The sequence below is a fragment of the Eubalaena glacialis genome, chromosome 4 (genome assembly GCF_028564815.1).
Source record: "Eubalaena glacialis isolate mEubGla1 chromosome 4, mEubGla1.1.hap2.+ XY, whole genome shotgun sequence".
Lineage (NCBI taxonomy): Eukaryota > Metazoa > Chordata > Mammalia > Artiodactyla > Balaenidae > Eubalaena > Eubalaena glacialis.
Genome location: NC_083719.1, coordinates 178318422 through 178346204, shown reverse-complemented (window position 1 = coordinate 178346204; position 27783 = coordinate 178318422). Strand labels below are relative to the sequence as shown.

The 27783-nt window shown below is 56.4% G+C and overlaps 2 protein-coding genes across 3 annotated transcripts; one reads left to right on the top strand and one right to left on the bottom strand.

Moving 5' to 3' along the window:
- Positions 1 to 439: 439 nt before the first annotated feature.
- Positions 440 to 6797, top strand: PTGER1 (prostaglandin E receptor 1). The gene is made up of 3 exons (XM_061190396.1): positions 440 to 537; positions 1521 to 2500; positions 3103 to 6797. The coding sequence occupies exons 2-3, from the start codon at positions 1541 to 1543 to the stop codon at positions 3364 to 3366; spliced, it is 1224 nt and encodes a 407-aa protein (XP_061046379.1). The 5' UTR covers positions 440 to 537; positions 1521 to 1540; the 3' UTR covers positions 3367 to 6797.
- On the bottom strand, positions 4042 to 27783 carry PKN1 (protein kinase N1). 2 transcript variants are annotated; one of them, XM_061190395.1, is made up of 22 exons: positions 27585 to 27783; positions 22658 to 22961; positions 21006 to 21157; positions 19255 to 19390; positions 16110 to 16255; positions 15675 to 15888; positions 14663 to 14857; positions 12562 to 12671; positions 12327 to 12470; positions 10026 to 10101; positions 9802 to 9943; positions 9619 to 9712; positions 7834 to 7913; positions 7683 to 7758; positions 7494 to 7585; positions 6069 to 6245; positions 5845 to 5907; positions 5579 to 5655; positions 5236 to 5378; positions 4862 to 4969; positions 4694 to 4774; positions 4042 to 4314 (listed from the first exon to the last, which is right to left on the bottom strand). In XM_061190395.1, the coding sequence occupies exons 1-22, from the start codon at positions 27603 to 27605 to the stop codon at positions 4111 to 4113; spliced, it is 2835 nt and encodes a 944-aa protein (XP_061046378.1). In that variant the 5' UTR covers positions 27606 to 27783; the 3' UTR covers positions 4042 to 4110. The 2 variants fall into 2 exon arrangements, with proteins under 2 accessions (XP_061046378.1, XP_061046377.1); XM_061190394.1 differs by lacking the exon at positions 27585 to 27783 and adding an exon at positions 24021 to 24074.

Sequence of the window (27783 nt, the reverse complement as noted above, 5' to 3'; positions counted from 1 at the left end):
TCCCCACGCAGGGCTAGTCCTCCAACCTTGCAGCCCCGGTGGGGGTAGTAGCACCCCTAAACCGGCCCAGCCTGCCCTGGGCAACACTCACGTTTTCCAGTGTTTAGATTTTATCCGCTTTATTAATGAGGCAGGCGAGACGCCCACGCCCGGGAGGGAATGGGGCTGCTCAGGCCCCACCAGGGGGAGCGGGTCACGGGGGCCAGGCCAACTTCCCAGAGCCCCCCCTACTCATGAGGGGAGCTGGGGCCTGGAGCGGCCCATGACCATTGCCAGGAGTACAAAAAGGGGGTCTCTGTCACCCCAGGTCCCCTGAAGGCGTGCGCTGGGTGGAACGGCCCCTGGAGGTTGGAGCGGGCAGCGGGAGGAGGCAGGGAGCGAGGAGCCACCCGGGGAGGGAGGGAGGGAGGGAGGGAGGGAGCGGCCTGTCGGAGAGCTCAGGCGCAGCAGGCTAGGGCGCAGCAGGGCAGCCGGTGCAGCGGGGCAGCAGGGACCAAGCGGCAGGCGATGGGGACCCTGCGTCCCAGGCAGCTCCGGGTAAGAAGGCTGGGGCACGAGGATCTCCAGTGGGGGAGGAAGGCGTGAAAGGATGGGGCCATGGCTCCCCCAGCCTGTCCTTCCTGTGTTCCTTGACTCAGCCCATCTGTCTGTCCCTGTTGATCTTACTGTCTGTCCAGCCTCCCTTCCCATAAGACCTAGCAGACAGTTCTGACCTCTCAGCCCTCACCAGGGGCTATCAAGGAATGGGTGGTGACGGGTTAGCCTTGAGGCCTCTGGGGCAGGGACATGGAGCTGGCAGGAGCGGAACTGTGGGCATCCAGGGTGAGGCAGCAGAGGGCAGAGGTAGGGCCTGGGCGAGAGGCAGCGATGGGGCTCAGAGATGGGAGTGTGGGGGACAAGGATGGGGCTCTGGGGACAGGGACAGGGCTGTGTGGACAGAGATGTGGCCAAGGGGACAGAGATGGGTTTATGGGAACAGGGATGGAGCTGTGGGGACAGGGATGTGGCCCTGGGGAAAGAGGCAGTGGTGGGGAGAGAGGTGGCAGAGGTGGGGCTGTGAGCATCTAGGATGGGACTGGAGTAAAGGTGACATAGTGATGGTCAAAGATGGGGCAGTGGGGTCAGATGGTGCCCTGGGATCAGAAATGGGTCAGTGGGTATCAGGTGGGGCCGGGGGCCAGGAATTGGCTGTGGTGTCAAAATAGGAGGTGGGTGTCAGAAGTGGGTGGGTTAAGGCCCAGAGGTGGGGTCAGAGACAGGTGGGGCTGAAGCCAGGTGACCCTGGTGGACAGGGCAATGAGGGCAGACTGAGGCCTGGAGCAAGAGATGGGCTGGGAAGAGGAAGAGGAGGAGGAGTGGATCAGGAATGGGGCAGCCAGAGTCATTTGGAGTTGCCATGGACAGAGGGTCCATAGAAGAACTCCATGGGGTCAAATGGGTCCTGATGAGCTGAGATGGGACCACCAGCTGGTCCCAGGCCAATGGTGGAACCTCACCTACCCCTCCTCTCCTCTCCCCAGCCCCACCCCCCGCACCTGACATGAGCCCTTGCGGGCCCCTCAACCTGAGCCTGGCGGGCGAGGCGACCACGTGTACAGCACCCGGGGCCTCCAACGCGTCCGCCGGACCGCTGTCGGACTTGGCGGGCGTGTCGCCCGCGCTGCCCATCTTCTCCATGACGCTGGGCGCCGTGTCCAACGTGTTGGCGCTGGCACTGCTGGCGCAGGCCGCGGGCCGTCTGCGGCGCCGCCGCTCGGCAGCCACCTTCCTGCTGTTCGTCGCCAGCCTGCTGGCCACCGACCTGGCGGGCCACGTGATCCCGGGTGCGCTGGTGCTGCGCCTGTACGCGGCGGGGCGCTCGCCGGCCGGCGGCGCCTGCCACTTCCTGGGCGGATGCATGGTCTTTTTCGGCCTGTGCCCGCTGTTGCTGGGCTGCGGCATGGCCGTGGAGCGCTGCGTGGGCGTCACGCGGCCGCTGCTGCACGCAGCCGGCGTCTCGGTGGCCCGCGCGCGGCTGGCTTTGGCCGCGCTGGCCGCCGTGGCCTTGGCCGTGGCGCTGCTGCCATTGGCGCGCGTGGGCCGCTACGAGCTGCAGTACCCGGGTACGTGGTGCTTCATCGGTCTGGGCCCGGCGGGAGGCTGGCGCCAGTCGTTGCTCGCCGGCCTTTTCGCCGGCCTCGGCTTGGCCTCGCTGCTCGCCGCGCTCGTGTGCAACACGCTCAGCGGCCTGGCCCTGCTGCGCGCCCGCTGGCGCCGCCGCTCTCGACGGCACTTCCCGGCTGGAGGTCCCGACAGCCGCCGTCACTGGGGAGGGAGCGGACCCCGCCCGGCCTCCGCCTCGTCCGCCTCGTCCGCCTCGTCCGTCGCTTCGGCCTCCGGCGCCCCCGGCGGCTCCCTGGGCCGTGGCTCAGCGCGGCGAGCCCGTGCCCACGACGTGGAGATGGTGGGCCAGCTCGTAGGCATCATGGTGGTGTCGTGCATCTGCTGGAGCCCCCTGCTGGTGAGGGGCGCACATGCCCCTCCAACCCTGCTCCTTCCCACGCCCTCCGTGACCTCTCCCACCCTTTTCCATCCTGGGATACCTGGGTCCTCTCTCCCTGACCCAGCCAGGGCACTGCCCCCTCGAGGCCCCACCTGCCAGAGTCCACCCTTTGTCCTCTCCTTCTGACGTCCCACTCCTCCTCCCAGTCCCCTTATCTTACTCCTTCCTGGGGTCTTTGTAGTTCACCCCACCCAGGCAAGGTTCCCCTCCAACCCCACCCACCTAAGTGCTTTCATTCCCTAGCTTCCTTCCACCATCACCACCCCTTTTCTCTTCTCCCCTTCAATCCCCCGTCCTTTGGGATACCTGGGACTTCTTTCTTGCCCAAGCACACACCCACTGCAGGCCTTTGCTTCTGCCACGCTCTCTAAGGCCCCCACTTCTTCTCCCCTCTCTCCACAGCTCCTTCCCAATTAGATTCCCATTTACCCTCCCCGTGACGTTCCATCCATCCTCACAGCCTCCTTACCTTCCAGACACTCTCCCATCCATCTCAGCCCTACCCTTCGCCGGTGCCCTTTTCTTACACCACCCACCGCTCACACTGTCTTCTCCCACAGGTGTTGGTGGTGCTGGCCATCGCGGGCTGGGGCTCCAGCTCCCTGCAGCGGCCACTGTTTTTGGCCGTGCGCCTCGCCTCATGGAACCAGATTCTGGACCCTTGGGTGTACATCTTGCTGCGCCGGGCTGTGCTTCACCAACTGCTTCGCCTCCTGCCTTCAAGGGCAGGTGCCAAGGGCAGCCCCACGGGGCTGGGCCTAACGAGCGCTTGGGAGGCCAACTCGCTGCGCAGCTCCCGGCACAGTGGCCTCAGTCACTTCTAGGGGCGCCCGGCGGCTAAGCCAGACCACCCGGGGCCGGCCTCTGGTCCGCAGCTCGGAGACTTCGGGGACTAAAACCTTTTTTGCGGACAAGCCCCGGGCGGTGCGTCCCGTCGTGGCTGCAGCACCTTCGCGGCCGCGCGGGGGCCGCAGAGGTGCTGTGTACGCCTCCGGGGTGTGCAGTTCCGGGACTAGTCACGCGGGGGCGCAGAGACGCAGAGCCGGAGGAGCATGCGCACAACGCCGTGGCCGCAGTCTTGGGGCGGGCGCTCGGCTGGGAGCAGAGTGGGAGGGTTGGGGGGCGCTTTTCGCCCCTGCCGCCGTCATGAGTGACTCCCGCAACCATTCGCTCATTGTGGCCCTGAGCTCCCCCACACAACCCCAAGTCCCTACCCCCCAAACTACGCCCCATCACTGGCCCCTACCCCCGGAAGTCCCTCAACACAGCTCTGAGCCCCCTCCCATGGCAGCCTGCCCATGCTCCCCGCCATAATAACAGCCCCGAGTCTCCACCATCCCTTGGCCCCCTTCAAATGATCCCCCACCATAATCCAGGGCCTCTCCCCATCACTCCCTACGCCGCCGGCCACGCATCACATCCCCTCCCAACTCTCCCCACCTCCAAGCACGCCCCCCACCCCCATTACTGTGCACAAAAAGCGACGGAGGATGCATGGATAGAGCAAATCCCAAAGGCCTTTTTAAAAACTACTGACAGCTCGGTGGGGGCAGAAGTGGGGGAGGGGGCTAGCAGCCCCCGGCCACAAAGTCGAAGTCCCGGAAGGCCGCCTGCTCTGTGGCCGTGAGGGGCCGAGCGTCGCGGGGTGGGCTCAGCGTGGGGGCCTCCCCTGTGAATTCCTCGTCGAAGTTGCTGACATCAGTGCGGCCGGCCAGCGTGGGTACGAAAGGCGGCGGCAGGCGCCGGGCCAGCAGGGCATCCCAGCCCAATGTCTGCAGGGCAGAGAGGGGAGAGGTCAGCAGGGGAGGCTCAGGGCAGAGCGCAGGAGGGGTTTGCTCCTTGCACCCTGTCTGGCCTTGGATCTGTGGGGATCAACATAGGGAGTCACAAAATAGAGGGGGGTAAAGTGTCGGGCCTGGGGGCTCAGGAAGGATCACCATATGAGTGGGGGGAGGGGCCTGGGCTCATACACAGGGCAGTGCTCCCCCCCCAGGCCAGCCTGGAGTGGATGTGGGTGTAGGAGGGCCAGTGAGGGTGAGGAAGGGGGAAGGAAAAGCAGGCAGGTGTCAAGGGGAGGTGACAGTGTTGGAGGTGAAGCCACTAGGTCTTGGGTGGGGGGGATGACTGGCTCCTGGGAGTGGGGGACTTCACCCTGAAGAAAGGCTGTTTTTTCACATCCTCTGCATCCCTCTCGCTGGATCCCAGCCTCCGCTCTGGATTCCTCCGCAGCAGCTGGGGGGAGGGAGTTCTGTGTCAATGTTCCCCTTCCTCGTCCCAGAGCCACTCCCCTGGCCCACCCTAACCTGGAGGGGTCCTCACCCTGCGCATGATGCCGATGGCTTCAGCTGACAGGAAGCGGGGGTAGCGAACCTCATCGTTGACGATGCTGTCAAATACCTCCTCCTCGTCATCCCCTGGGAATGGGGACTGGGGACAGGAAGAGCCAGGGTGAATTAGGCCCCTCTGGCCACACCACACCCAGCTCCACCCTGGGCTCCCGTTGCACTTTTACAAGCCTCACTTGGGAGGGTAAGTACCCCAATTTACAGATGCAGAAACCGAGGCTAGGGAGGCAAAGCCACCTGTCCTCAATCAGACAGCACATAGTGGAGGCCAGTTCTGACCCCGCTCTCCCCCACCGGGCATATACAGGTTACCAGGGACAGGCAGGGCGGAGCGGCCTGGGGCCTCACCTCACCAACCAGCATCTCATACAGCAGCACGCCCAGCCCCCACCAGTCCACCGCCCGAGTGTACGATGTGTCTGTCAGCACCTCAGGTGCCAGGAACTCCGGGGTCCCGCAGAAAGTGCTGGTCCGGTCCCCATAGCCCATCCCTGGGGGCAGCAGGGCCATGTGAGGTTATGGGGGAGGTCACAGCTCTAGCCCAGCCCAGCATGGGGTGGTCCAGACAGCCAGCCCTGTCCCAGGACCAGGGTAGGGGATAACCCAGGTAGGGCTGGGGACTCCATTCCCTCCCCTCTCTGTCTAAACCCCAGAAGCCAGCCCCTCAGATCCCAGTCCCGCCCCTCATCACCCTCCTTGCAGAGGCCAAAGTCTGCAATCTTGACATAGCCCTCGGTGTCCAGGAGCAAATTGTCCAACTTCAGGTCCCTGTGGCGGGGGGGAGGGATGGGAGGATGTAAAGAGGGATGAGTGGGGATCTGGGTCCTGCCTGAAGCCTCAGGGCCCCCCAGTGAGCACAGCATGCATGCACGGGTATATGCGCACGCGGGCACGTGCGCACACGCACGCGTGCACACACGCACGCGCACACACACGCACACACGCACACACACATACCTGTAGACAATCTTGTGTTCATGGAGAAACTGCAGCCCCAGCACCACACAGGCCGAATAAAAGCTGCAGAGAGAGGCTGGTGTGAGGGAGCTGGGCTTCCAGGAAAGGTAGAGGGTCACATAAGGCTCCCACATCCTCAAAAGCCCCCCATTACCCCATAACTCCAGGAGCTGGGGGGAGGCAGGGCCTGTGGGTGGAGGTGTGGGGAGGGGGCCTAGGCTCACACAGCACGGGGCTCTGAGAACACATCACTGTGGATGTGCAGCATCAGGTCCCCGCCGGCCGAGTACTCCATCACGAAGCACACATGCTCTGGTGTCTGGAAACAGCCAAACAGGTTCACCAGAAAGGGGTGTCCCGCGCTGGTCACGGCCGCCAAGATCCGTTTCTCACACATCAGGCTGGGCAGGATGGGGGTGGGGCAGGGGTCAGAGACCACAGCAGCTCCCTACCACCAACTCGCCCACTCCCTAGAGTCCTCAATCATCAGATGTTTGTCAAGGGCCTTGCATGGCTGTGCACACTTGGGCAAGTTGCTTAATGCTTCTGAACGTGCTAACCAGGCACCCAGAATCCATCCATTGTCCTAGTAACCGTCCTAGTAACTTCCCTTTGGGAAACCACCAGGGGGACCGTTACTTCCCTTTGGAGCACCCTATCTCCCTGGCCAGGAATTGGCTCACAAAAGGGCAAGCCAAGCCAATGGGGCTCAATCTCAGGATTTCTGCTGGAATTATTAAGGAAGAAGAGCTAAAGTTTGCAGATGAGCCTTAAACTGCTAGGGTGGGGGGCATCTCTGTCCCTGCGAGGGGACTGCAAGCAAAGCCCACACAGACAAAAGCAGAAGTGAGAGATATCAGCTGAGCACCTGCGTACAGCCATGCCTGAAGGTAGTCCACCCCTGGACTTTTCTGATGCAGAGCAATAAATTCCTGTATTTGCTTAAGCCTAAATTGGGTTCCTGGTTAATAAAAGGATGTCAAGAAGATTGGGGACAATCTCAGGTATCTACAGGGGGCAAGGCACTGTGCAGAACGCTCTGGAGTCATCCTCTCATTCATTCCACCCGGCAACCCTGCAAGAAAGGCATTATTACTCCCCTTTTCTAGAAGGGGAGCCTGAGGTTCAGAAGGGTGAAATGACCTCCCTAAGGTTTCTAAGCATATCTGTAGCAGAGGTAGGATCTGAACTCAGGGTCCTGACCCCAAAGCAGAGGCAGTACAATGGCACCATTAATAGCACAGGCTTCAGAACTCGAGTCCCTAAGTTCAAATTGCGGACCTGCTGCTTACTGGCTATGTGACCTTGGGCAATTTGCTCAACCTCTCTGTGCCATCAGCCGAATGGGGACAATAACAGTACTTACCTCTTAGAGCTGTTGTGAGGAATTCGTTACTGAATGTAAAGCACACGGTGGGTGCTTTCTAGGAGTCGTTATTCTTCTAAGTATTGGGTTGGCCAAAAAGTTCGTTCGGGTTTCGCTGCATTACAGGAAAACCCGAACGAACTTTTTGGCCAACCCAATACTAGCTTAATAAGTACAAGTGACTGTTATGAATCACTCTCACAGCAGCTCCAAGGAGGGGACTGCTCTGTCTCCCATTTCCCAGAAGACCAAAGTTCTCAGAGGCCCTGAGCAGGGTCCCCACCTCTCCACCTCGTCTCGGGCCACAATGTCCCCTTTCTTCAAAGCCTTGATGGCAAACAGCTCCCCGCTGGGCCGGAATTCGGAGAGCAGCACCTGGAACCACAGTGGGCAGGGGTGGCCTTAGTGGCCAGTCCAAGGACCGGGAGGTCTGGACCCCATAGACCCCCAACTCCTTGCCCCCACACCTCACCTTCCCAAAGTGACCCCGGCCCAGCACCGCCAGGAACTGGAAATCCTCGAGGGTCAGGGGTGACTTCCTCAGAGGGCTGTGGAAAGAGGAGGCTGGTGGGGAAGGGACAGTGGGCAGGGGTGGTGGGTGGTGGCCAGGGGAGGGGTGTCACCTGCACAGGGCGGGGCCTGGGGTCTCCTGGGTCTCTGAAGGCAGCTCAGGAGTGGTGGTAGTTTCCTGGATCAGAGAAGTCTGTGGCAGACAGAGGAGGTCAGAGTACAATAACCCATAACCACAACAGCCACCAAGGCTCCCGTCACCAATTTGACCTCACCTCTCCTCCCCCTCCCCTCCTCACTCAATCCCCCTTCAGCCACACTGTTCCATTCACTGTGCCCTGAACACACCAGGCATGTTTCCACCCCAGGACCTTTGCATGGGGCTGTTCTCTCACCAGGAACTCTCTTTTCCCAGCACCTGCACTGTTCCTCCCTCACCTGCTTCAGGCCTTTATTCAAATGTCACCTCTGAAGGTGGCCAACTGACCGCCATATTAAATAACTAACAGAAGCTCCAACACTCCCTGTCCCCTTTCTCTGCTTTATTTTTCTTCCCAGCACATTCTATGCTGTATTTTATCATTTATCTACTTATCCCCTTTATTGGTATTAGTCCCATTAGGAGTGACCTAATTCTTTACATCATATGCATATATAACTTTGAGAAGAATCAAAATTAATAATTTAAGTGGGAAAAATTTACCTACTGGTCCATCATTCTCCACTATAGAGACAGTTCTAAAGATTCAATCAGTGCAAACAGGTGTACAATAGGAAACAGTCCTCTCCTGCCCCAGCTGCCCTCCCCAGAGCCAGCTGCTGTTAATGATTTCGTGGGTACCTTTCTAGATGTATTTTATACCATTCAAGCATTTTGGTGCACATGTGTGCATGTCCATCACAGATGTCCAGGAGTGGAACTTCTGGGTCAAGATAATGCCCATTCTTTTAACTCAGCCAGCTGTGCCCTCCGAAGGAGATGTAGTGATTCACGTGCTGTTTTCCTGCATCCTCCCCAGCATTCAATGTTATTCAACTTTTGCATTTTTGTTGCCAAACTCATCTAATTTAATGAGGCATCTCGTTTTAATTTAATGCCATGAAGCATATATTATTGTTTCCACTTTTTTAGAAAATGAGGTATAAAATGCACTCAGTGAGGTGGGCAATGGAAAGAGCTCTTACATACGTATCTACCCAGATGCCCGTCGCCTAGACCAAGGGTTGGTAAACTCCATGTTTTGTACAGTCTGTAAGCTAAGAATGATTTTTACGTTTTTAAAGGGTTGGGGGAAAAAATCAAAAGAAGAATAATAGTTCATGATCCACGAAAGTGACAGACATTCAGTAAGGCTTCCTGGCGCAGAGCAACACCCCTTCATGTCTGCCTGTATCAGGTGTGGCTGCTTTCTACGAGAGCAGTATTGACTAGTCATCACTGTGACCCTCTGGCCCACAAAGCTGAAAATACTGACTATATGGCCCTTTCCAGAAAAAGTGTGCTGACCTCCGACCTAGATCAAGATGCAGAACATTTTTATCATCTTTGCCAGGCTCTCTTGTGTCCCCCCTCCTATCAATAAACCCCCGCCCAGAGAAAACCACTAACTGGACTTCTGTCATCGACATGAGTTTTAAATGTGATCGTTTTACAGGGCAGTGTACTAAACACAGAGAGGTGAAGCTGCTTGGCGTGAGTCACACAGCTAGGAGGCAGCAGAGCAGGGACGGGACCCAGGTGGCCTGGCTCCCAAGCTCATGTTTTTATCCGGGATAGAGAACAGGACCCCGGTTCTGGCAGAGGTGTGCTGTGTGACCAGGGAAGTTCCTGGCGATCTCTGGGCCTTGAGCTGCAGTGGAGGTCCCCTAACACTGCCCAGGCCAAGGGGGAAGCTCACCAGACTTGATGGGCTGGAAGGAGGACCCAGAGAGCTCTTCTGGGGTAAGCTGTCCAAGTCAACCCCGAGGTTCAGCTTCTCCACAGATATGTCGCTGCAGCAAAGGGAAGAGGGTGCATCTAAGACCTAGCAACCCAGGCAGCAACCAGAGGCAGCCGGAACCCCGGGGCCCTCCCTCCTTACCCTGTGGACCGAGCCTCGGGTCCTGGAGAAGCCCCGGGGCTGAAGGTGCCTGTGGCAGTGGCATTGGGGATAAGCCTGCGAAGCAGCCGCACCCAGGTGGCGACGTCAATGTTCATCTGCCTAGCGCGCTGAAATGCCTTCCCTGGGGAGACGGGGGCAGGTGTCACCCTCTGTGACACTCCCGGGACCCCTGGTCTCTCCCCTGCCCCAGCCCATCCCCTCACCTTGCTGCTTGGAGAAGATCTTCTTCTGCCGTCGGAGCCGCGGTATCCTCTCAATGACAGGGTTGCGGAAGGTGACCTGAGGGAGGGGCTAGCGTGAGGACCCTCGCCCACCTCCAGGCAGCTTGGTGGGGAAGCCCTTAGGATCATAGGTGTGCACGCCCATATGTTTCGGGGGTTCTGATCGCTGTGGCATCACATCCAACCACAGAGTACTATGCATCGTATTAAGGGGTCATAAAGCCAATCCATCCTTCGACAGGACCACCTCCTGAAGTGCCATCTTGGAAAGGCAAGAAGTAGGCAAGCAGGCCCTCCTCCAGGGGTGGGGAGTGGGTCTGATCCAATGAGATGTACATACAACTCCAGCAAACAGGCCCTACACTTCACCTAGTGTCCCGATTCCCCAAGTGTGGTCCCAGACCACCAGCAGCAGCATCACCTGGGAACCTGCTGGAAATGCAGATTCTCAGCACCGCCACCCCAACCTGGACCCACTGAATCAGAAACCCCGGCGGTGGAGCCCAGAAGTCTGTGTTTCAACAAGCCCTCCAGGTGATGCTGGCGCCCACCCATGTGGGGAAACCAGTGGTCTAGTTGAATTCTCCCGATTCCAACGCATCTTCTAGAAGGTGCTGAAGTCATAGAACTGTGTGACTTTATGGGTGTCCAATCTGGTCACCTCTAGCCACATGTGGCTATTTCAATTAAGTGAAATGAAAACGTCAGTTCCCCAGTCACACTAGCCACACTTCAACTGGCTAGCGGCTGCTGTATTGGATGACACAGATATAGAACATTTCTACCTACAACAGAACTCAACTATTGTAGGCTCACTGACAACAGAACTGCAGAAAGTCCTACAGGCTGGTGCTTTGGGGAGAACAAAATAGAATGTTATAAGTAAACCTTGAAGGCAAGAAGGACTGCCTCAGAACTTGTCCCCCGGGCCACCCACCTCTATTGTCCACTTGGGTTTTGGACAGTCTTCCTAATAGAAGAAGAATTTCGTGGCCCTACCATCTGAAGTCTGCCCTTCTCTGCTCCTTTCCTTCAGGAGTCCTCGATTATGAGATCACATAAGAATTTCCACCTGGATAGTAAAATAGCCCTTGAATATTTTAAGAATTTTTCTAGATACTTTTTCAAGAAAAAACTACATGTTAGGAATTAGTGAAAATTTACTAATTTTTTTTTAATTTTGAAAGCACTTTTTAGTGAAAACTTAGACTAATATATATTTGGTCTCCGGCCACCAAGGAAAAGCTTCTTTCAGGTTAATCTTTAAACTCACTTGAACTCAATGACTCACTTGATATTTATCCCACTCCCGAAAACAGAGTTAATTATACAGCTGTTTTTTATACTGTGCATTGTGAACTCTGTCTCTCTTTCACATTTCTGATCTCTTTCACGTGGTCTGATGTTCTTGCAAAGAGAAGTGGTATTTAAAAATCTAAGCAAGTAGCAAAAAAAAAACCAAATTTCCTCCTGGGTTTAAGGACATGGGGAGACACACACATACACAGACACACGTATATATATATACAAAAAACAGGACACATGTATATGTTAGGGGCAAATTTACAGAAATTTGAGGATAATTCTGGTTAAATGAGGGCGCCAGTGACTTTCTTTCTCTGTGCATTTCCTCCTCTATCAGATGTGACTAATAATGGTCCTGTTTGCATTGGGTTATTGTGAGGATTAACAAGTCAGTGCCAGGACAGCACTTTGAACAGGGCCTGGCCATACTACCGGGGGTCAGCTAGGAATGTTATTTAGACTATGGGCTCTTAATCAGGGGACCCTGGCCATGTCTGGAGACGTTTTTGGTTGTCACAACGTGGAGCGGGGGGTTGCTACTGGCATCCTGCGGGTGGAGGCAGGGGATGCTGCTCAGCACCCTACACTACACAGGACGGCCCCTGCAACCAAGAATGACCCAGCCCAAATGTCCACAGTGCCCAGGGTGGGCTACTCTGATTTGGACCCTAACCCTGACATCACTGCGGAAGGAATCTCTCTGCTCAGCCGTGGCTCTGGTAGCAACCTCCGTGATATGTTGCTAGGTTTTGCTTTGCTTTTCTAGCTTGACAAAATTTTGGGTTTTTTTTTTTTCTTTTTTTAATATCTTGTTTCAGAACAAAACCACTCCCAGCTTAAGTCATGCATTGATGTGACTAATTATATGTACTTTTCTATCGAGATTCAGAGACCAATGGAGAACACATCTTCCCCCTTCCAGAAAACCGAGAGCAGGAGATGCCAAAGCATTTTCTCAGGGTCGGGGTCAGGCTGTACCTCGGCCACCAGGCAGCCCTGAGGTTCCATGTCCAGCTGCACTTCATGCCTCTCGTTGTCCAAGAAATCCTCCAACTTCAGGAATTTGAGGGCACACAGGCCCCGCTGGTCCCGCCAGAACACGGCCAACTCCAGCTCCCGTGCCTCAAGGGAGAGAAAGAGGGCCGTCATTTGGGGTGCCCGAGGCCTCAAACTCCTCCTCCTCCAAGCCCTGTCATCCCCTAACCGAACTCACCCTCTCCAGCTCCAGGGTGAAGCTCTGCTCCCAGGCGTTGGGACCACACGGCTTCCAGGACGTCTGCCCCACCACTGTGTTTTCCAGCTTGAGCACGGTGCTCACCTCACCTGGAACAGGGGGTGGGGTAGGGTGTCAGGAGATGCTGGCAGGGGGAGGGTAATCTCTTGTATCTTACTGAAGAAATCTTCTCCTCCCCCCATAATATTCTGCTGTGCTATGTGACAAAGCTTTACAGTTCTGCCTTTCACATTAAGGCCTTTAATCCATCTCCAGTTGATTTTTGCGTGTGGTGTGAGGCGGGCATCCAAATTCACTTTTATGCTGTATACAAGTTCCAGCAATATATTCCTAAGTATTCATCCTAGAAAAATGCAAGCAAGTGTACATCGGGAGATGCATAAATATAATGCTTATATAACAGCCCTAAATTAGAAACATCTCACTGTCCATGAATTAATATATAAATTGTAATATAGTCGTATTAGCTAAACCATGAAATGGCTGATATTCAACTATTTTTTACCTAAAAAAAGACAGCAATTTGACATGCCTCAGTCTAAGACAATTAAACAGGGGTAAAATGAATGAACTATAGTTTCATGCAACGATAGGGATAAGTCTCCCAAACAATGTTGAATAAAAGAAGCCATTACCATGAAATACATTCTGTATGATTCCACATATATGAAGTTCAAACATAGGCAAATTAAACTACATTGTTTTCAGATGGTACATGGGTGCTAAAACTACAAAGCAAAACAAGGAAATGATAACCATGAGACTCAGGAGAGTAGCTACCTCTAGGACAGAGGAAGGGGCTGGAATTGAGGATGGGGCATGAGGGGGCTCAGAGAATTCTACTTCTTGACCTGGGTGGTGGTAACACAGATGGTTACTCTATTGTTATTCTTCTTTTATTCATACTTTTAAACATGTATGTATTAGTTTTTTTTCACATTGTGGTAAAATTCACGTAACATAAAATTTACCACCATAACCATTTTTAAGAGTACAGCTCAGTGGTATCAAGTACGTCCACACTGTTGTGCAACCATCACCACCTTCCACCTCCAGAACTCTTTTCATCTTCCCAGACTGAAACTGTCCCCACTAAACAATAACTCTCCGTTCCCCCCCACCCTCAACCATTATCTCTATGAATCTGACCACTCTAGATCATATAAGCGGAATCATATACTACTTGTCTTTTTATAACTGGCTTATTTCACTTAGCGTAATGTCCTCAAGTTCATCCACGTTGCAGTATGTTTCAGAATGTCCTTCCTTTTTTTTAATATAAATTTATTTATTTTATTTATTTATTGTTTTTGGCTGCGTTGGGTCTTCACTGCTGCGTGCGGGCTTTCTCTAGTTGTGGCGAGCGGGGGCTACTCTTTGTTGTGGTGCGCGGGCTTCTCATTGCGGTGGCTTCTCTTGTTGCGGAGCGTGGGCTCTAGGCATGTGGGCTTCAGTAGTTGTGGCTCGCAGGCTCTAGAGCACAGGCTCAGTAGTTGTGGCACACAGGCTTAAGTGCTCCACGGCATGTGGGATCTTCCCGGACCAGGGCTTGAACCCGTGTCCCCTGCATTGGCAGGCGGATTCCCAACCACTGCACCACCAGGGAAGCCCTGTCCTTCCTTTTTAAGGCAGAAAGATATTCCATTGCATGGATGGACCACATTTTGTTTACCCATCCATCTGTCAACAGACACTGGGTTGCTTCTACCTTTGACCATTGTGAATAATGCTGCTATGAACATGGGTATACCAATATCTCTTCGAGACCCTGCTTTCAACTCTTTTGTGTATTTACTCAGAAGCGGGATTGCTGGATCATATTGTAATTCCATGTTTAATTATCTGAGGATAATTATTATACTGTTTTCCACAGTGGCTGCACCATTTTACATTTCCACCAACAGTGCAGAAGAGTTCCAATTTCTCATATCCTCCTTAACAGCTGTTGTTTGTTTTGTTTTGTTTTGCGGTATCCATCCTAATGGGTGTGATGTACTAGTTTTTAAGAATGTTACAAATGTGGGAAATCCAGGACCCCCCCACCCCACCTCATCCCTCCAGACCCTCGATGCCCACTCACTGGTATTCTCGGATTCCGCTTTGAGACTGCTCCGGCCACTGAGGCTTCCACTTCGGCTGTAAAGGCCCCGGGCTGGGCGGCTCAGGAAGGGGGTGCGGCTCTCAGGGGTCCCAGGCACCCCCACTGAAGGCGAGGGGTTCCAAGGGATGGTCTCTGGAAGGTCTCTGCAGCCCACTACACGCACCTCCAGGGTCCCTGAGAGAGGGGCAGGCTCATGACGGGGGCGGGGGGGTGGTCACATCTGGGGCAGGACGAGGGGAAGGGCCTGCAGGTAAAGTGGGCATGTGCAGAAGTGGCCAGCATGCAAGTGGGAGGTGGTGAGGGACTATCAGGGTGAGGCAGGGGGTCTGATGCAGGGATGGCTGTGTCCGGAAGTGAGAAACATGGGACAAGGGGACAGGTGGGTCAATCTGGGGAGGGGCTCTGGATGCCGGGGTTTAGTGACAGAAGAGAGGTTCAGGGTGTAGGCTGAAGGTCCAGGCGGTGGTGAGCCAGGTAGGACTAGGAGTCCAGGCTTAGATTCGGCAGGCTGATCTGAGGTCTGACACTGGGGCTGGGGTCTATGGTAGGGCTGGTCTGAGGAGGTAGTGGCTGAGGGATCTAAGGAGGGAGGGGCTGGCTAGCCTGGGGGTGGGGGGACAGAGGTTCAGGGCTGAGGGTTCTGAGAGCAAGGGACTGTGAGACTGGGCTGGGGGACTCTGGCTGGAGAAAAAAGGCAGGGTCATTCGGGGAGGGGTGGCGAAAGTGAGGATGGGGATGGGGGCAAGAGTCCCTCAGAGGGCAGGGTGGGGTGGGAAGTCCAGGGTGCATGTGGCTGTCTGGCATGGGAAATGGGGCCCAGGTCTAGAGGGCTGGGGTGAATGGAGAAGGGAGGGAACAGTGGGATGGGAGTCCAGGGTTGGGGAGAGTGGAGATCCCGGTTGGGAGTCTCGGGGCTGGGGGACTCGGAGGGGTCAGGAGTCCAGAGCTGCGGGAAGTAGGGTCCGGATTGGGGGTGGACGTCGGGACCCACCTGTGAGCGGCGCGGGCTTGCACAGGGTGCTATAATGCATGGCGGGGAAGGGCCCGGCCAGGCGGGCACTGAAGGCTGAGGACGAGGCCGCAGCAAGCTCCTCGCGCAGCAGCCGCCCCTTCGGGTGGTCAGCGGGCAGCTCCCCGAGCCGCCGCTCCAGCGCCTCCCGAAGCAACCCCAGCTTCTGGTTGGACTCGGTCAGCTTCTCCTGTGCCTGCGGTGGGAGGAGCCTGGCCGGGCTGGGGGCGGGATCCGGCACGCCCCTCCCCAAGTGCAGACCCAGGCCCCTCCCCCCGACTGGCTAAGTCCTACCTGGAGCTCCTCCCTGGAAGCCCAAGCCCTCAGCCATTTGGGTCCTACCCCTGGGCTCCCTGAACATGAGGTCCCACCCCTCGCTGAAGCCCCACCCCTCTGGGTCGACACCGCGTCCCTCACCTCGCTGACGGCCTTGCGGTCTGGGGCTTTGGCAGCGCTGAGCAGGCGCAGCACGTTCTTGGCGCCCTCGGCCACCGCGTGCTCGACTCGGAAGTGGTGCCGCAGCTCCTCGATGCGCAGCTCCACGGCCCCCAGGTCCGGACTCCCTGTGGGTGTGGGACACGAGGCAGTGAGGCTAGCCTGGGCCCAGGTCCAACCAGTCCGGTCCCAGACACGCAGCCATCTGCAGGAACAAGCACTGGCCACAGACAGATGGCCATCAATATGCATCACTTTCTCCCAAGGTGGGGGGGGGTCACGGTGACACAGTCACACTGTCACCCACAGGCAGACGGCCACACTTCCACCCAGATGCTGTGCCTCTTTTATCCAGACACTCTCACACCCACATGGACGTCCCAGGGATGTAGTTAAGCTGTCACCTGGGGACAGTCATAGATACAGGCACACCATTAACAAAGTCTTAGGGACAGATACATTGTCAGGGTCCCACTTCATCCCCAGGGACTGTCGCAGGGATACCATGGCAACTGGATAGGATATAGTCACACAGACACAGGGACACTTAAAAAAAATAGTAACTTTTATTCATTGCTAATGGGAATACAAGTGGCTTTCCAATGGAGGCAGTTTGGCCATTTCTATCAGAATCACAAATGTATTTACCCTTTGATTCAGCAATCCCAGTTCAGGGACTTTATCCCATAAAAAACACCTCTGCAGGGACTTCCCTGGTGGCGCAGTGGTTAAGAATCCGCCTGCCGATGCAGAAGACACGGGCTCGAGCCCTGGTCCGGGAAGATCCCACATGCCACGGAGCAACTAAGCCCGTGCGCCACGACTACTGAGCCTGCACTCTAGAGCCCACGTGCTAAAACTACTAAAGCCCGCGCGCCTAGAGCCCGTGCTCCGCAAAAAGAGAAGCCACCGCAATGAGAAGCCCGCGCACCGCAATGGAGAGTAGCCCCCGCTCGCCGAAACTAGAGAGAGCCCGTGCACAGCAACGAAGACCCAATGCAGCCAAAAATAAATAAATAAATAAATTTATTAAAAAAAAAAAACACCTCTACACGGTTATTCACAACCTTCCTTCTAAGAGCAAAAGATTGGAAACAACCTCATTTCCTCCAGCAGGGGTCTGGATAAATGCATAGTGACCACCCACCCCATGAAATACAATGCAGTTGGGAGAACAGGAACAGTGTCACACAGACATCGTCACACTGTCACTCACAGGATGACAGCAGCATTATCACTTTGTCACCAGTGTAGGCACTGGAACACACACACCCACACGCTGAGGAACACACACTCTCACAAAGACGCCATCACACTGCCACATAGGGACATTGTCACAGTGGTGAGGCTATTACATAGATATATGCCTTGTCAACCCCCCGCGAAGGGACGCAGTCACAGGGGCAGAGGGAAATGGTCTCAAAACATAAATACCCTTATAGGACACAGTCACAGAGTGGCAAAACTCCCAGGGCTCTAACTCCAGCCCAGGGAGAATCACAGGAACAGAATCGCACTGCCACATGGATAAGGCATAGGGACAGGTAAAGAAATGCCGTCATACTGTCACATAGGCAGGGCAGCATCACTGATACCCATAGACACAGAGACCCAATGGCACAGGGACAGGCACAAGGATACACTGTCACCCAGGTGCAGGAAACTTGTCACTCAGAGACACAAGGTCACGGTCACCCTTATCCAAGGCTGTAGATTCCAAGGACGTTCTCGCTGTCCTGCACAACGACCTAGACTCAGACTTGGGCACTCCGACAGTCACAGTCACCCACAGCTGTGTGGCACCCACCGGGACTGCTGTCACATGTGCCCAGTCATCAAAGCTTTTACACTTATGGGGACAAAATCAGGCTGTCACCAAAAGTTACAATGTCACCCAAAAGCACAGGGACGTGATCATACCATCACACACTGTCACTGAGAAGCCCACGTAGGCATTCAGAGTACAGATGAATAACCACACAGTCACGCCGACACCTCCCCGCTACAAAGACACATGCATTGTCATCCGAGTTCCAAGCCCTATTGCTATGGACTACATGTGTGCGTCCCTGCAAAATTCATACGTTGAAACCCCACCGCCAATATGATGGTATTAGTTGGTGGGGCCGCTGGGAGGTGATTAGGTCATAAGGGCAGAGCCCTCATGCATGGGATCAGTGTCCTTATAAAAGGGACCCCAGAGAGCTCCCTTGCCCCTTCTACCAGTGAGGACGCAGTAAGAAAGCAGCTGTCTATGAACCTGGAAGAGGGCTCTCACCAGACGTTGGATCTGCTGGCGCCTAGATCTTGGACTTCCCAGCCCCCAGAACGGTGAGAAATAAACGTCTGTTGTTTACATGCCCCCACCCCCAGTCTGTGGTATTGTGGTACAGCAGCCCAAATGCACTAACACCCACCAACAGCTGACACTTACCTCTCATGGTGACACAGAAACTACCATAGTTACAGGGCATGCATACAACCTCTGGTCCCCACGGTCATCATCACATCAACACTGACACACATCAGTAGCACAGATAATCTCTGCACACAATACATCAAGACCCTGTCACAAATTCAGGCTAACAGTGGGGTTGAGACACCCCCAGGCATTCATACACTGAGACACACAAAGAAACACACACACGCCGTGGACACCCACAGTTCTACAGCACAGGGGCCAACGTGACAAGGCAATCACCTAGTCCAGGGGTCCACACATTATTTCCGTAAAGAGCCAAAGGGTAAATATTTTTGGCTTTGCAGACCACACAGGCTCTGTTGCCACTACTTGGCCCTGCTGTCGCACTGCAAAAGCAGCCTTAAGTGATAGTAAATGAATGGGCATGGCTGGGTGCCAATAAAATTTTATTTGCAAAAAAAAAAAAAAGAAGGCAGTAGCAGATCTGGTCCAAGAACTGTGGTTTGCCAATACATGATCACATGCAAATCTGAAATAGGACAAAATGGGAAACTGAGGCCTGGCAAGGGTCAGGAATGGGTTCCAGTCACATGGTGAAGTCACAGCACCCACCTCCCTGCCTCAGAAAGGGACCCCTCGTGGGGCTGGGAGCTGAACTCTCCAAGGTGGAATGCAGGTGAGGCTTTTTCATGGCAAGGGACTCACCTTGGGCCTCGTCTGGGGCCGCCTGGCTCTCCAGCTGGCAGGCCTGCAGCGCCCGGCGGAGCTGCATGCGGATGATGTCAATTTTGGTCTTACTGTCCTGCAGCATCTGCTGGGCCGTCAGCAGCAGCTTCCGGTCCTGGAGGCAGAGATGGGCCATGAGGGAAAGGCTGGGCAGATGAGGGTCTGACCACCAGGCCTGCTCTCCACATTGTGCAGGCCCTGGGTGACCCTGTGACAGAGCATTCACGTGTGGGTGTGATAACATGTGCCTCCGTGTGTTCCTGGGTGTTCATGGGAGATGTAGCCCATGGCATTTGAATCCTGGCTCTGCCGCCTAACAGCTGTGTGACTTTGGGCAAGCCACTCAACTACTCTGGGCCTGTTTGCTCATCTGCAGGAAGGGGAGTACTAATAGCACCAACCAACACTGGGCTGAGGATTAAAGGAGCTAATCTGTGTGTAGGGCTCAGAGCCGTGCCTTGCACCAGCAGGCACTGTATTTGTGTCAGCTATGAGAATGGCGTACATGTGTAAGTGTTCCCCGTGCTGGGTGTAGCCTTGACTGTAGCCACGTGGGTGAGTCCAAGGGTGACTGGATGTGAGACAGTTGCAGTAAGTGGAGTCCCGATGTTTGTGTGTGCAGGTCAAGGCACAGCGATGACTGGGCATAGCCAAGGACCCCGTGGTGTGTACAAGCACCGGACACTGGTTGTGGATTTTTCCATCTACTTGGTGCTGTGTTTCAAAACCAGGCACTGCTAACCTGTGGTGAAAGAAGCCTGTGTATTGACTGAAGGGGGCAGGAGGGAACACTTTCTGGGTGACAGGAAGTGTTCTGTATTTCGATGTGGGTGATGTGTGCCCAGATAAAAATTCATCGGTCTGTACACTTAGTTTTCTGCACTTTACGTCCATTTGTTACACATCAATAAAAGGTACAAAAAAACAAAAAACAAAAAACTTCTGCATGGTTCGTGCCCTCCCACATAATATTCGCATTTGTGTGCGCACACAGGCACGGGTGCTCTCCGGGTCTCTAGCTACAGGTCTGGCTGTGCTGTGGGTGTATCTCTGGGTGTTGGTGCAAACCTGTGACTGTGTACTCAGTGTTGGTACAACTGGGGGAGCACCCGTGTGACAGCTCTGGTCTCCGAGTGTGAATTGAATGATGTGTGTGTCTGTGTGTCTAGGTGTTCTGTTGGCCTGTGCCGTGTGTCCGGGCGTTATACGATGGTGTGTGTCTCTCTGTATCTAGAGGTGGCTGTGGTGATTATCCTCCACATGTTTATGAGCGTTGTTACTGATGTGACCCTAGATCTTATGACGGTGTATGTGTGTCTGTGTGTCTCTAGGTGTTATCATGACCATGGCTGTGTCTCTAGATGTTAGGATGATGGTATGTGGTGCACCTAGGTGTTGATCTGTGTGTACAGGTGTCAGAGAGAGACCACCAGCAGCGAGAGGCTGCATGTTGCCCTGACCGTCTCTGGGGGTAACTGACTATGGGGGGACAGTCTCTGCCATGTGTCTGTCTGACATCACCCACAGTTACCCTGTTTCCCATATGCCCCCATGAGCTGCCCGCACCCCAGTCCTGCTGCAAAGCCACCCATCAGCCCCTCTGTCCCCAACCCAGAGGACCCCAGACTCCCAGGGGAGCAGATGTAGGTGCCACCCTGCCCCCACCCCGACTGTGATGCGCTTGAGGGTGTACATGCACACGGGGGGATGTGCACTCGCGCTGCCACCACCTTAGTGCTGCCGTTGCTGTACGTCTGGATCATGTTTTCCGCCCCCTGCTTCACCTTCAGCTCGATGGCCAGCTGCTTCTCCAGGCCGGCCACGCGGCTCAGGTTGGTGGCTGAGCAGGCTGGGCCGCCCGCACCGGGGGACTGGGGGGCATCTGGAGGGGGTGGATGGGGCAGAGTCACCACGGCCCTCACCTCCATCTGCCCAGGTGGTTTTGCCCCAGCTGAGAAGATCCACCGCGGGGGCCAGGGGGAGGAAGAGCTGGGGACCAGGGTCCAGAGGGCCCAACCACCCCAGCCCTCGTAGGGAAACCCCTTCAGGACTGGGGCAGGACCAGCATGAATGAGCACAGGCAAGTGTCCAGGTGTGCGTTGAGTCCTTGCTGTTGGTGTGACTGTATCTACCTTCGTACGGAAGTCCCCAACTACTTACCCAGCTGTGTGGGCATCCGTGGGTGTGGCAGTGGTTAAGTCTGTGACCCGCAGGGTGTTGGCATAACTGAGCAAGTGTGTGTCTCCCCAGGTGCTAGTGTTAACTGTGAGATTCGAGGTGTTAGAATGACTGTGTGAGATTCTGGGTGCTGGAGGTGACTCTAGGCATATGCTTCCGACTGTTGGCACAACTGTGCTTTCTGATCTCCTGGCACTGGTACAACTGTGTCCACGTGTCTGGGTGCTGGTACAGCCGGACGTGCGTGTCTCTGGATGCTGGCACGGCTCTGTGAGTCTCTAGCGAGTGGTGTGGCTGTCCAGGTCACTCTGGGTGCAGCTGTGACCGGATGAAGTTTTGGGTGTCGGCTGAACTGTTATCTCTGAGTGTTGACATGACAATGTTGGTCTCTAGCTGTTGACACACCTAAGTGGTATATGGGTGTTGGGCTAAGTGGTGTTGAGTCTTCAGGCTTTGTCTGATCATGTGTATAGGTCTCAGGCTGTTGATAGGTCGGTGGACGTCTGTAGGGGTTGGGCAGCTCTGTGTGAGTGTGAATCTCTGGGGGTTGGCGTGAGCATGTGCGAGTCTCTGGGTATTGTCTGTGTGTTGGCGTGACTGTGTGTGCATTTCTCTGGGTGCTGGGTACCAGTATGGAAGTCTGTGGGTATTCATATGATAGTGTGTATGGCCTTGGAGTTGTCTGGGTGCTGGTGTGACCGTGTGTGAATGTCTCTGGCTACTGATGTGATGTGTGTTACATCTTTGTCTTCGGTGGCAAGATGAAAAAGTTCTGCAGATCCCTTGCACGATAATGTGAATCTACTCAACACCACTGAACTATACACTTAAAAATGACGAATTTTGTTATGTGTTTTTTGATCACAATTGAAAATTTTTTTAATCAATCAAAATTAAAGATATTTTAGAAAGAGTCTTTGGGTGTTGTCCGGGTGGTGGTATGACTCTGTGAGTCTGGATATTCGTGTGACCCCGTGTAAGCCCTTTGGTGTTGTCCAGGTGTGGGTGTGACTGTGTGTACCTTTCTCTGGGTGTTGCTTTTGGCCTTTGGTCTGCCTGTGTTTTGAGGCTCGGTGCTGTTGTGACCGAGCGTGTCTCCCTGGAGGTCAGAGGCAATGGGCTGGCCTCGCTCTAGGACACGGCGGGTGAGCCCTGGGCAGTGGAACGCCCCGCTGCCCCGCATCCTGGGGGAAGCCTGGCTTACCGTGCACGCCAGCCGCGGGGTCGGGCAGCACCACGTGGGCGTGCAGCTCCTGCAGCTGCTGGTGCAGCAGGTCGAGTCTGCGCGAGGAGCCGCGCAGCACCAGCTCCACGGGGCCGAGGTTGCGGCCCAGGTCGGTGGTGGCCCGCCGCAGGTTCTCGGCGCCCTCCTTCAGCTTCAGCTCCTTGCGGATCTCCCGCCGCAGCCGCTCCCGTTCCAGCTCCAGCTGCTGCTGCACCCCGGGGGCCGCCAGGTCGGCACCTGCCAGGCCCAGCTGCTCCAGCAGGGACCAGCTGCGCGGTTCGCTCTGAGGAGGACGGAGCAGGGTCAGCGGGGCCAGGAGGCCTACGGGGTGCAGACCGTGCTCAGCCGACCTGGCCGGCCCCCCCCGCCAGACTGTAACTCCTGACACAGGGCCTGCTCCATGTCCTCTGATGGGCACCCCCCCCACCCCGCCGCCAAAAGTGGGAGGTGAGGCAAGGCCCTGTCCCTGCTTTCAGACATCCCCAAACTGCTAAGTCCCGAGGGCAGGGGCTTCTTCCTTCCCTGTTCTCTCAGAGGAGGGGACCACAAATACAGTTCAATCTCCCTTCATCTGTCCTTATGCAGTGGGATTCTTCAGGTCAGATCCCATCACCCCACCACTGTGCCCCCCAAGCTAGGGGGTCCCCAAGGACAGGCCCTATCTCCCTTCCATTGTCCTCCCAAATTAGGGGGTCCCAAGAACAGGCCTTGTCTCCCTTCTGTTGCCCTCCCAAATGACAAGGTCCTGAGGGCAGACCCCTTTCTCCCCTCTGCTGCCCCCCTAAACTAGGAGGTCCCAAGGGTAGGCCCCATCTCCACTCCCCTATCCCCCAAGTTATGAGGTCCTGAGGGCGGGTTTCATCTTCCCTCCGCTGCTCCCCAAACAAGGAAGTATCAAGGGCAGGCCTCTGATGCCCCCCCAAATCATACGGTTGGGGTCCCAGGCCCCTTCTCTTCACCGCTGTGCCCTCAGACTAGGAGGTACTGAGGGCAGGCCTCACCTTCCCTCTGCTATACCCCCAAACGAGGAGGACACGGGGCGAGGCCTCATCTATCCCCTGCTGTACCCCCAAACTAGATCCCGGGGACAGGCCCCATCTCCCCTCCTTTCATCCTCTACAACCGGCACCCTAAACAGCAGAGTCCTCTCCCTTTCCACCTCTATCTCCCCAGCCTGGAAGCCCAAAGGGCCCCAGTTTCATCTCTCAAACAGAAAACTCCAAGTCCAACACCTCATCTCCTCCCTTCAGTCCAAAACCGAGAGGTACCGGGGGCAGGGCCCCTGGCCTGTGCCACTTGGGGTCCTCCCCTGCTGGCCCCCCACAAGGACCCCAGCCCGCACCTCCAGCTCCTGGTCCAAAGGGGGATTGGCCTCCGCCATCCTGGGTCCCGGCTGAGGGCCCCGCCCTCTTCCTGAACCTCAGCCTTGTCAGGGCCTCTCGCCTGCTACTTCCTCTTTCCTGCTAGCTCCCGGCAACCCCTGCAAAAGGCCAGCTCTGGGCCTCTGGGGCATCTAGAGGGCCTTCCTCTCAGCCCCCACTCCAGCCTGAGCCGGCTTCTCTGGAGGCACCCCAGGGATGGCCCCTGCTCCCTGTCCCGAGAGGATGCCCAAGGTGTACACAGCGTGCACACATTCACAGGCCCACTAGTGTGGACATGAAGAGCAGCCTCCCCCGTGTATACAGGCTCCAGGGGCTGCCTTGGGTGTGCACACACTCTCATACACCTATAGGCATGTGCACGCATCGCAGGCTAGCAAGTGTGTGCACACCCGCTGCATCTACCCGTGCACACTTATACGCAAACACCCAGGAGTGCTTATATGGGTGGCCCAGCCCCCTTCCTGCAGATGCAGCCTGTCCCAGCTTCCGGCTTCTTCTCAGCTCGGTCTCTCGCTGCTGCTGACCACAGCCTGGAGGCCTAAGGGGCCTGGCCAGCCCAGCGGCACCTCCTTGAGGCCCACATTGTGAGGAGGCAGCGCTGGAGGGTTGGGGTGAGAGTGTCTCCATTAAAGCTCAAGTATGATAGCAGTTACTACAGGCTGCACCCAGGTCAACTAATGCAACTCCAGAAGGTGCTATCATCACCCCATTTTCTTTCTTCTTTTTTTGGCCATGCCGCATGGCACGCCAGATCTTAGTTCCCTGACCAGGGATCAAACCCGTGCCCCCTGCAGTGGAAGCACAGAGTCTTAACCACTGGACTGCCAGGGAAGTCCCTCTTATCACCCTATTTTCAAGATGAGGAAACAGGCCTGGAGCGGTGACGTAACTTGCCCAAAGTCCTACAGCCAGCAGAAGGCAGAACTAGGATATCAAACAGGAATGCCCAGAATCTGAGCTAGGTGTCAGCGCGGCATGAAGAGCCCCACATACATTATCTGCCGCCGCCATGAGAACCCATTTCAGAGATGAAGAAAGTCATGGTTGGCTCCCGACCAACCTCAAGGGCAGCTGGCCCCAGGGAGGATTTACTTCAGGCCAAAAGCGTCACTCCCATGATCCTACTGACCCCTCACATTTATCCTGAGCAACTGCCATAATTCTCCCCCACTTTACAGGTGAGGAAACTGAGGCTCAGAGAGGTGGCAGCAGCAGTTCTCCGTGGGGGAGGGGATCGCCTCCACTACCACCCCACTTCTGGGGGCATGTGGCAATATCCAGAGACATTTCTGGTTGGTTGTCACAACTGGGGGTGCTACTGGCATCTACTGGGTTGAGTCCACGGATGCTGTTCAACGTTCTACAGTACACAGGACAGCCTCCATCTCAAAGAATGATTCAGCCCCAAATGTCAATAGTGCTGAGGCTTAGAAACCCTGGATTAAAGGACACAGATGCACATGCTGAGCTGCTGACCGTGACCCAGGAAGGATTTCACAGCAGCCCCACATGCAAGGTGCTGGCCTGGTCTACATCTTTCCCCACCACGAAAACCCTCCAGCTACATTTTTTTGATGGCAGAACCAAGGCTCAGAGAGGGAAAGGCACTGGGCCTAGGACACACCATTAGGAAGTGACAGCTCTGGAATTTAAACCCAGGCTCACCTAATACCACCTGCTACCAACCAGGCCCCACCTGCCACCCAGCCCCACACTATCCCCAGCAGGCAGAGCAGGGGTACAGCCAGGAAGGAGCAGGGCCGGGTCAAATGAGGGAAGTCCAGGCAGAGAGGAGAAGCAGGCTCCCTCAGCCTCACCTCCTCCAGCTGCTGAGGCCCGAGAATATGCAGAGCAGGGAGGGAGGGAGGGAGGGAGGGAGGCCTGCCCTCCTGGGTTCTCCTCTCTTGGGTGACTCACTCCTACCTAGGGCAGGGGTCACCTGAGGGCCAGCATGATGAACCCATGAATTAGGAGCCTGGCCTGGCCTTGGAGAATCCCTGCTCCCCCAACTCCCACCATGAAGCAGGAGACCCCAGGTCCAGCGGGTCCATCTTCCAGAATTCCCCTCTTCCCAGAGTGGCCAGGGACCTAGACCCCATGTCCGGAGATTTCAATGCTTTGGGCGTTTCCGGAATCTGGACAGGACATCCGTTTTCTGGACACAGAACAGACAGGCACACGCTGGGACAGACAGAGGGACAGGTTAGCAGACCCAAGCAGCCACGAGAAAGGAATGACCAGGACAGGGGAAGAGAGCAGGAAGGAGATGGGAAAGGGGACCAGGGCACAGGTCCAGCCTCGTTCCAGGAATCACAGCCTCCGTCCGGGTCATGTTTGCTACACGCCAAGCGCATGCATGCGCCAGGGGATTCCTACACAGCCCTCCCAGGGCTGAGGTGTAGAGGCAGAGACCCCAGCCCTCCCCAGCCCCCAAGGTCTGACCTTGTGTGATCGGCAACACCAGATACGCCCAGCTCCTCGGCAAGGCTGGCAGGCCATCAGCAGGACTGGGGTGGGGGATGGGGGTCATGGGACAGACACAAAGGGGATGTGGGGGCAGGTGCAGAAGGAGACGAGAACCCAGTTACACAGCAACCACAGGACGACGGAGGGATGATGAGGCGCTAATGGGGGCACCAGAGGTACAGGACATGTCTCAGATTTGGGTCACTGAACGAAAGAAGTTTCAGAAGTCACCCTGGCCCTGCTTGCCACAAATAGGGAAGGTGAGTCCAGGGCTGTGATGTCCACAAGGTGGCACAGGAAGAACCTGGCTGGGCGGCAGGTTGGTGTCAGTCAACTGTGTGTGTGTGTGTGTGTGTGTGTGTGTGTGTGTGTGTGTGTGTGTGTATGTTGTGGGGTGACCCAGCCCATGCCCAGGTGGGATTCCAGGTATAAGAGAATCCCCAGTCTGTTGACATGGACACTCCCCACCTGGGATAAGGTTCCACCTGGCAGCCGGGTGGCCGTGTGGGTCTCCCGTCCCCGACCTAATGAGGTGACTCTGGCACTTCCGGCAACAGGTGACAATGTGGGTGGCGTCGGGACCATCATAAAGCTCAGTCCGGCGGTGGGGGCGGCTGGAGCTTTGTTGTGCGGGGGAGAGGAACGGGCCAGGCGGCCTCCTCCCTTCCCGGGGCACCGCGCCAGGCACCTGCTCAGGTGGAGCTGCACCTGCCCGGAACCGAACGCTGGGAGGGAGAACGAGTGGCAGGGGCGACAGGCACCGGGATGCACAGCCAGCCACAGACACCTGAATTCTAGCCTCCGCCGCGCCCTCTCTAATTCTCGGGGAAGGGCGGAGCTTGGGGGTGCTGCAGGACCTCCCCGCTCCCCCCCTGTGCGTACCTCCACCTGCCGAGAAGGGGACTGTGCTGGCTCCACGGTGCCGGCCCCGGGAGGGGGCGCCCAGTGCTCGGGGGACCCGCCCTGGCCGCCCCGATCCCGGGGGCTCCGGCAGCGCGCGGGCGGGGGTCCCCGGCGCCGGCTGGCCGCCAGGGGGCTGAGGACGCAGGTGCGCCTACCTGCAAAGCATCGCTGGCCATGTCCACGCGCCGTCCGCCAGGGGTCCCCGCGCGGAGAGAGGTGCGGTGAGAGGAGCGTGCGTACGCCCCGCGCGGGGCGGGGAGGGGGCGGGCGCGGCGCGACCCCCCCGCCCCGGGCGCACGGCCCTCTCCGGCCTGCTCGGCTCTAGCCCCGCCTGGCCTGGCCGCCGTGTCCGCG

Bases quoted from the DNA above. Each gene is read 5' to 3' on its own strand.
- PTGER1 (XM_061190396.1), top strand. From the start codon at position 1,541: ATGAGCCCTTGCGGGCCCCTCAACCTGAGCCTGGCGGGCGAGGCGACC. The intron at 2,501-3,102 runs GTGAGGGGCGCA...CTTCTCCCACAG, and splicing joins TCTGCTGGAGCCCCCTGCTG to GTGTTGGTGGTGCTGGCCAT.
- PKN1 (XM_061190394.1), bottom strand. From the start codon at position 24,059: ATGGCGGAGGCCAATCCCCCTTTGGACCAGGAGCTGGAG. The intron at 22,962-24,020 runs GTGCGGGCTGGG...CGTCCTCCTCAG, and splicing joins CTTTGGACCAGGAGCTGGAG to AGCGAACCGCGCAGCTGGTC. The intron at 7,586-7,682 runs GTGAGGTGTGGG...CTGTGGTTCCAG, and splicing joins GCCGGGGTCACTTTGGGAAG to GTGCTGCTCTCCGAATTCCG.